Genomic DNA, 9,239 nt, shown 5'->3' with positions numbered 1-9,239 from the left:
GCTCCTGAAAAAGACGGGTTGGGGGGGGGGGGGGCAGAGATGAGATGAGAGTAGAGTAGACAGAAGTGCCATAAATGTTAATGTACAATTGCAGAAGTAGTGACTTTTAAGAATTTTAAATCCTTGCTTTTGAGTGTATATAGTGCTCTACTGTAGTGCTGCATTCACCTGCATGGCAGACTTTCTATGCTGCTAGCATATAGGTGCCATGTCGAGAGGCTCGTTACAAAACATGGACAGCTGATGCCACTAAGATTTAGGGCCCCTTTACCAAGCTGTGGTAAAAAGGGGCCTGCCGTACGTGGTTTTGATGTGTGCTGAGGGCAGGTAAAAGGCTGGGGTTTTTTTTTTCTTTTAAAGGAAATGGCCCTGTACTAATCACAGGGCTTGGCGACGGTAAGGGCTCATGCACTTACCCGGTAATTACCGCAGGGTAAGCCCTGGTGCTACAAAAATACAAAATATTTTTTGTCGTGCTAGAAATGGGGTGGGGGGGGGGGGCACTGGGGGTGGGAACTATCACCGGGCTCCTGTGGTAGCTCCGAATTGGCACATGGCAAACCCTTTGTCAAAGGGTCCCTCAGTGTATCTTCTCTTGGCCAGCGAAGGAGACTTAACTATTTAATATTTAACACAGTTTTCATAGCACTCCAGAGGAGGCTACATGGGCTGGTGTTATAGCTTGGGCATGTGCATTTAATGCTTTGCCAGCATTTATCTCATAGCATTGATTACCAAAAGGCTAGAATTTATGCAGCGAATTTTAAAATGCGATTAAAATAGTATTTTTTTTTTTTTTTTACATTCATGATTCATTGTAGAAACTGTTAAGAAGTTGTGTGAGTGCAGAAAACAAACATTCTTATTGCAAGATTAGTACAGGCACTTCTTGTGTGTTTGGCTGAACTGGAATTTGCACAAACTATTTCTACATAATTTAAATCAGTACTGTTTTTTTTTAAGTCCCACATACCAGTCGTTATAGAAGAAAATTATAGATTTTTCTGCACTAAAATACAGGACATTCAGATAGGGCTGTAATTCTGTCATGGTAATTTTTTTTTTTTTTAAATAAAAACTTGGATTAATCATTGCGAGACTGTAAAAACTTTAACATCCTGGTAGAAAATCCTGGAAGTCTGGCATTTTTGCTGTGTGTGGACGGATGTGTTTCAAGTGGCAAACCTGCCTTTATTTTGCAGTTGGATGGCATATTTGCAGAAACTAGAAACAGGCAAGATCTTTTCCAAATACTGTTAACATTTTAGACAGTTAAGTTGCTGCTATGAGTAACAGGTGGATGAGTATTCCAAGCAGCAAAATTGTCAAACCTCAGAAAGATTGTTACATCTCCCCCACCCCCTGCCCCCAAATATTTTTGGTAAGGTCCGGGATCATGGGAAATATTAATAAGTTAAGGAATCCAAGACAAACCTACAGCCCTCAGGTACATTATTAGCGAGGTAAGGTATCACGGACTTTTGTATTGTTTTAGATGTAGAACAAAACAATTCAGAAGATTAAAGAAAATTAAACAATATACTAAATAATACAGTTTCTTCTACTACTAAAATAAATAACATGAATTTTGATCAAAACGACAGTGTTAGTTGAGGCTAAAGGACTTTTGATAACGGAGTGCTTTGTGACTAGCTACTGCTTGGTAACAATATTTCAATTTCTTTACTGTTTGCTACCATGGAATTATTAGTGCAACAGCTGCTCGAGATGTCCGAGGAAGATGAATGGATTGGTGCTTTGGTCAGTGAGACGGGTGAGGCAGGGGACTGAGCCAGACCGGGTTTCTTAGGAGGAATTGGTGGAGGGTTTCCTCTCTCTGCTCTGGGTATGGTTGGCGATTTAATCCCAGGGGACAGTGGACTTAGTGGGCTGGACACTTTGCTTGCACTTGGCGAGTGGCTGGACTCATTCTTCTGGGTGGGACTGGCCAAGTTTCTGTAGTCTGTACCAAATGGTGAACTGTTGGGACTGGCTGTCTTCACTGACCCTTGTTGACTGGTAAATCTGGACAACACCTGAGTGACAGTATTACGAGCTAGCTGTTTGGCAGCAGAATTATCAGCCATAGTTGGAGACAAATCTCTTGATGGTGGACTTTGAAGGCCACTTGACTGCTGGTCTTGTTCCGCTTGGGACTGGAATTTGTGGCGAGCAGCATGAAAACGCTGGTTGATGCCAACTTGGTAAGACGACTGGTATCCAGGACTACTCGCAGATGCTCCAATTAAGCGCCTTGTCAGCACAGGTGAGGAACATGGGGAGGACGTTAATGATGAGCCAGCTGTGCTGCTTGGGGACAAGGAGACATTACTTGAAGGAAGCAATGGTGGCATGTGGATGGGAGATTCCATTCTAATGGGGGAACCTCCATTTTCAGCTAGACTATCATGTGCTAAAACAAGTTTCTCTCTCTGGTTTTCTCCCACATCGATCTGGATAGACTCTTCATGTTGTTCAATTCCTGTGGTGCAATACCCATTTAGTTTTGCATGTGGGTGAAATGGCACAGGAGAACTGGCTAATGTTACATGTGACACCTTGCCTATGTTATCCATATCTCTTTTCTCTTTCTGACAGCTCTCTGTCTGGCAAGATACAGACACCATTGGAGACTTCTCAGTTCCAAAGCTTGAGGACCCCACGGCTGCACTGTGCTTTGGCTGCAGAATGTTGCCGCTGCTTTTGCTGGAAGCCTCAAGCTCTTCCATTGCTTGCTTTAGACCTTTCAGTTCCTCTTTTAGGGCCTTTGTTCGATTTTCTTCTCTGTTCAGTTTTGCCCTAAGCTGTTCCCGCTCAATGTCAAACTCCGACAGCTGCTTTTCTACCTGTGCCTCCATCTGCAGGCCACGCTTCTTTTCAGTTGCTAGCTCCTCCTCCAGCTTACTGGCTTTGCTCCTTTCTTTCTCCAGCATCAGGCTTAGCTCTTCTGCCCGCTGGGTCTCCTCTGCCAACTTGGTGGTGGCTTTCTTACATTCCTTCATGAGCATGGATGAAAGCTGCACGTGGCGCGATTTCTCCTCCTCCAACTGACTGGAAAGTCTCTTCTGCTCTTTCTCCGCCTTCTTTACTTGAGACTTCTCAAATTCCAACTGAAAACAGTTTTGTTTCAAAGTTAATGATACAAATCACATAAAAATGTACTTACAACATGGTAACTGTGAAAAAAAAAACATTTGCCTGATAAAGCTTAGTCTTGCTCCAATGATGTGGAAACTGTTGGGGCATCTCCAGCATTCCCCCTGCACTTTCCGCACAGACCAGTTCTTTAATGCGCCTTACTGTCAGGCACTAGCAACACAGATGCATCTAATGCAACCTATTAAGATGGTAGAAAATGAAACTGCCTTAACTGCACATTTGCTGGTTAGCATGCGCTACTTACCATGCACTGGCTGCAAAGTGCAGTCCACACCCAATCTCTGCCCAGTCCTCACCGCCAAGGGCGTAGCCAGACACCCAATTTTGGGTGGGCCTGGGCCCAAGATGGGTGGGCAGAAGAATCCCGCCCCATCCCACAGGTGATTTGGTCTCTCCTTCTCTCACCTGCATGCTATATGGTCTCTCAAAACATCCCCCCCCCCCCCTCCCGCATATCTTTTAAATAGCAGATTTTCACCGACAGTGAGCAGCAACTAATACACTCGTGTTGGCCCCAAAGCCTTCCGCTGACACAACTTCCTGTTTCCGCATAGGAAGGAATACGTCAGAGGGAAGGCTGTGGGGCTGGTGTGAGTAGTTATGTATCAGCTGCTGCTCGCTGCAGGCGAAGATCTGCTATTTACAAGGTATGCAGGAGGGACAGTTGTTGGGAGTTTTCGACTGGTGGGACGTGGGAATCCCTGCAAGCCACATCATAGGTATGCTGCTACTGGGTGGGCCTGGGCCCACCCAAGCCCACCCTTGGCTACGCCACTGCTCACAGCATCCTGTACTAGGCAGTTAGCACAGGACTTACAACACTTTGGTTGCTTTAACACACACTAGATGTTAGCATGGGCTAACATGAATTAGGTTAGCGCATGCTAAAACCCATGTTAACGGCTTAGTGCTCCTTAGTAAACATAGCTCGTATTTTCTTACTTAATTTCCAGGCCAAGCAGCATTGGTGTCTGATATAAGAAAACGTGGACAGGGCTGAGAAATGCAGTCCTGAACAAAATCTGAGAACCTGCACACTGAAAGCTGAAGAAAACACGGTGCCCTTCTGTGTGATCACAAAAAACCAATGGAACGTTTTGCTGCTTGCAACAGAAAGACTAGCAATGCAAAGTATGTTTGTGTATGTGCATTACCTCTGTAGCTGTTTATAGCCACCTCTCTTTCTCCGCATATGTATGTTTACATACAGAGCAAAGCTTTTCTACTTTCCATACGAAACCAGATTTCCAATTTCAAATGCAATTTGTGACTGCTGAAGATCCTTTATGTTGGAAAACCAGATTCAAAACCATTTTAAGCTACAGAGCTCCTGGTTTCCAAATTGTATGAGTACTTTAGTCAAAAGAGAGATGCCCTGTGTGGCTCTATATGCTACAAGCAGAAGCCACAGCTGCTAGATATTGTTACTTCATGTCCTCTGACTGGCTTAAGACAAGTGGAAATAGGTACATACAGAGCGATAATGAATTTAAAGTGTTGTTTGGCATTAAGCAAATGTAGAAGAGCAGGTCTAGTTAATCTAAACCATCCAGACTGCTCAATTAAGGTAAAAATGCTACTGGTGTCTACCTGCTGAGTCAGTTTCTCCCGCTCCTTTTCCAGCATGTAGGTGACATCGTCCCCTTCAGCTGTGTCTTGTGCGTGTCTTTGCCTTTCTTCTTCTAGATCCATGATCACCTGCCGCAGGCAAAAATGACAGCTTACAAAGCACTAATAAACGTGGGACAATATTTCAACTCTGCCATGGCAATTAACGTTAGACCTGGATATTCAGTGCTGGCCTCTATGCAGATATCTGTGCTGTATGTCCAGATACTATACAGACTACCACCATTATCTAGATCAGCATTTTTCAACCAGTGTGCTGCAGCGGCTCCCCAGGTGTGCTGCGGGGGCGGGGGGGGGGGGGTTGCAAACCACAGATTTGTCGGACCCACTGGATTTCGCAGATAGAGACTGAAAGAACTTAAAACAGAGTGCAGTTCTATTTTTGACAGCCGCTACTGTTTCGTCTTGTAGGGAATGGAGTCCCTGCCCTGACCCGTTCTGTCCTTGTCTGCTGGGACCCACCCCCTCTGACACGCTGTTTAGAGGGTGGTGGTGGTGGGGACCTGGCAAGTCAACACGCATTCGGCTGCTCTCACATACCGAGCACCCTTCACATGCATTCAGGGACCAGTTCCCTCCCAGTGGTCTGCCATCTCTCACATTCTCCCCGGTCCAATATATCTCCCCCTCTCCTCTTTGTCCGTGATCCTGCACCTCTTCCCTCAATCCCAAACTGCGCCTCCCACCCTGCATCCAACCTTCGAACTCATCATGACTGAGATCCCCCGTGACTTTCCTTCTTCAGCACCCTGATCCCTCTGATAATTTCTCTCAGTTGACTGTGTCCCACCCTACCGTTACAAAAAGGAAATTATTATCAGTAAGGGGCAGGACGCTGGAGAAGGGAAGCGGTGGGGCCTGTTGTGGGAAACCTCAAAGACAAGTTGGAAGGTGGGATGCAGAGGTGCAGAGTTTGAGAATGAGGAAGAGGTGCTGGACCGGGGCAGTGTGAAAATGAGGGAGAGGTGCTGGAGGTTTGAGAATGAAGGAGAGATATTGGGCTGGGGGTTTAAGAATAAGGAAGAGGTACTGGTCTGGGGCTCGGGGTTTAAGAATGAGGGAGAGATACTGGTCTGGGGCTGGGGGTTTAAGAATGAAGGAGAGGTGCTGAACTGGGGCTGGGGGTTTAAGAATGAGGGAAAGATATTGGTCTGGGGCTGGAGGTTTAAGAATGAGGGAGCGATACTGGTCTGGGGCTGGGGGTTAAGAATGAGGGAGAGATACTGGTCTGGGCCTGGGGGTTTAAGAATGAAGGAGAGATCCTGGGCTGGGGGTTTAAGAATGAGGGGGGGTTAAGAATGAGGGAGAGGTGCTGGACTGGGGCTGTGGATCTGAGAATAATAAGAGAGATGTTGGACTGGGGTTGGAGATCTTGAGAAGGAGTGTGAGGTGCTGGACTGGGGGTGTGAGAATGAAGAAAAGCAGTTCTACATGGGGGCAAGGAGGGAGAGGTGTGCATTAGGGGGAGCAAGGAGGAAGAGCGGTGCTGACAAGGTCAGTTAGGGAAGAGAGAGATCCAATGAGGTGGGCAAGGAAGACAGGGAGCGTGGAGAGGTGCTGGACTTGGGGGGGTGGGGGGAGGAGGAGAGAGGTGACAGGACCTATGGAGAAAGAAGGGAGAGAAAATACCACAGAGGAAAATGAGTGAAATGTTGCACATATAGGGTAGGGAAGAGGGGAGACAGGCTGAATATGAAGGGAAATAGGCTGCACATAAAGGGAAGTGACAGGGCCAACATGTTGTACATAAAGGAAAGGAAAGGGAAGAGGGGAGACATGCCGCACATGAAGGGAAGAGAGAGGGAAAACAAGATAGATTTGAGAAGGAGGCAGAGAAATTGAAAAAAGCTGAATGTGAAAGATCAGTATCAGACATAGGGCAAGAGATGAGAAAAGAAATAGCAAATGGAAAGGAAACCCTGGAAACAGAGTTAAGCCCACACATAGAGGAAAGCAGAACCAAACCAGATGATTGGAATAATAATTTTTGGCTTTATATAACACTGTACAGGAGGACATGCATTTCTTTCTATTTCTTTGGTGTTGCATAACATACAGAGTCCAGTATCTCTGCTTTCAGTTTTTGTCTGCATGTTCTTTTGTGGTTCCCTATTTTGTATCAGGTGAGAGCTGTTCTACATCTGCAACTGAGGCGAAGGATTCTGCTGGCGTGTGGTGTCTGTGTAGGCATCTGTAGCAGTCCATCTTGATCCAGTTTCCCAGCAAAATGTATACTGGTGCTCTAATGTATTTCAGTAGCATCAGTAAATGAAATAACTACTTCTGAAAGCTACAGGTACAGGTGTTGATGGAGGAGATTACTTGCAGGGGTGGAATGGATCTTAGCAAATGTTGAAAATCACCGATCTAGATAAGGGCAATATTCAGCTATGATATCCAGATAATTTTGGTCAGTTTGATTGCTGGAATCATATTAATCCTGCAATGCAAATTATGGATGTCCATTACAAATTAATGCCAGTGCTGGTTTAGTTGATAAGACAGCAGAGCATAGTTTCACATTTACAAAAAGACAGGCCATGCCTAGTGCAGATTAGCATCCAGAGAATGCAAGAGGTAGTGCTATTTTAGAGGTCTTCCAGAAGGAAGAGAAGTGCATCAACTTTTTAAGATGGCTGTCCTAGCAACTACCATCTGTGCAATGCTGAGGGTTAGTCTAGGAGGCCACTTATGTCTAGGACATGGCTACCAAGTAATCTGGGGTCATCCAGTCATGCTGTCTACAGAGGTTCAGATGGGGAATTACATGTAACAGCCCCCCCCCCCCCAAATAAGAGAACTGTGTTCCACATACCTTTCGGTGCCTGCTTTCTGCAGCAGCCAGCTGTGATAACATTCTTTCCTGCATATTTTTGCACTTCTTCATCACTTCTTTCAGTATAAAGAGAGGGTTGGTGCATGTGGGTTGCTTCACCCCATGATTTTCTACCTTTAGTGTCTCATAATCTCGCTGCAGTGCCAATAAAGGGTCGCTGATGTTGTATTTCCCATAACGCTCTTTAATGAATGTGTCTTTGTGTTGGGCCTGACAAAAAAAAAAATGCATATAATTAAATTTTAAAACTTTAAGGTTACTGCAAGAGTTTAGTAGGAACAGCTATCAGGGCTCCTTGGCCATGGATGACGATATGATCATGTTACCCCCTGCTCCAAAGGCATCACTGGCTCCCTATCTAACAGTGGATACTATTTAAAACTCTCATGCTTGTTTTTAAGGCTGTTAGGGTAGCTCTGCCCCTTTATTTGTCATCTCTCACAATTCCGTATTCCCAGACTCGTACACTTTGTTCTATCAATGACCATCAGTTATTGCTGCCCAGTCCAAGACAAGCCCAATTGGAATCTACTAGACACCCTGCTTTCTTTTTTGCTGCTCCCTTCTTGTGGAACTCCTTGCCCTTGTCTATTCAAACTGAATTACTTTGGAAAAATTTAAATCTGCTTTAAAAACCTGGCTTTTAAACTGTGCCTTTGACTCTATCTAGACTGGTTGCAATCTCCTATTACTGGGTTTGTAATTTTTGTGATTTTTTTTTTCATTTTCCCTTCCTGTTCTGTTCTTCTGTTCTCCCTACTGTCTGCTATATCATTAGGCCTGTTTGGTTTCTGAGTGTATGATTACTCTTTCCTGTCAAATTATGTAGTTCCTTTCCCCTCTTTGCTGATTTTAGATTGTAAATCGCTTTGATCTGTGAGTTAGCAAAAGCAGTATAGCAAATGTAAATAAATAAATAAATAACCCCCACTTTTTCCCTTCCCCAATAATTGTCGATCTACTCAGAACTACGAGTTCTGCTACAACTCTTCTCTGATCTCGGTTACAGTACTTGCGCCAGCAGTATCCAAGCACAATAAAACTTGGCCCTTTCTGGTTTTGTTTTTATCCACCAGGTTTCCCTTTAGGAAATGCTCATATCGGGAACTACAAGATCTATTTACTAGGATAAACTATTGAAATAAGCCCACTCCTAAAGGGAAGGATGGCTCTTTAACTGTTTGCTTCAGGTCAGGACAGAAATGCGACCTTCTGGAGGTTAATATTTGTAACTGTAGCATGAAATGAGCTCTTTCTGATGTATACTGAGGTTTTTTTTACACAAAACTCCAAGTATGGCAAGTCAATTGTCAGTCCTTTCAAGTACTATGAGAGAATTTAATAAGTTAACAAAGAATAGCATCTAGCCTAATGAGAAAGCAATGTTCAGAAAATGAAACCTAAATGCCTGTTTATGAAATTTTCCAGGTGCAGCCAACAGCAGCAGATATGAACAAGTAACAATAAACAGCCCCCCAAACAGTGCGCCTGAACTCATCAATTTTACTGTTAATTGAAGAAGCTGCACTAATGGATTTGGTGATAACTATTACAAGGACATCCAGATTTAAAGGAATTCATGTCTTTTTCTCATAGGGCCCTGTTTACTAAAGTG

At 44.5% G+C, this 9,239-nt stretch overlaps 1 protein-coding gene across 3 annotated transcripts in view; it reads right to left on the bottom strand.

Moving 5' to 3' along the window:
* Positions 1-501: 501 nt before the first annotated feature.
* Positions 502-9,239, bottom strand: part of CTTNBP2NL (CTTNBP2 N-terminal like) — an 82,359-nt gene continuing 73,621 nt past the window's right edge. For all 3 annotated transcript variants that reach the window (XM_030221506.1, XM_030221505.1, XM_030221507.1), the window contains exons 3-5: positions 7,604-7,834; positions 4,750-4,857; positions 502-3,110 (exon numbers count right to left, since the gene is read on the bottom strand). In XM_030221506.1, the coding sequence (XP_030077366.1) occupies positions 1,650-3,110; positions 4,750-4,857; positions 7,604-7,834 (1,800 nt within the window). In that variant the 3' untranslated portion in view covers positions 502-1,649. The remainder of the gene's footprint in view (positions 3,111-4,749; positions 4,858-7,603; positions 7,835-9,239) is intronic.

Source organism: Microcaecilia unicolor, chromosome 12 (assembly GCF_901765095.1).
Source record: "Microcaecilia unicolor chromosome 12, aMicUni1.1, whole genome shotgun sequence".
In the NCBI taxonomy this organism is placed as follows: Eukaryota; Metazoa; Chordata; class Amphibia; order Gymnophiona; family Siphonopidae; genus Microcaecilia; species Microcaecilia unicolor.
This window is presented reverse-complemented; position numbering and strand designations above follow the sequence as displayed.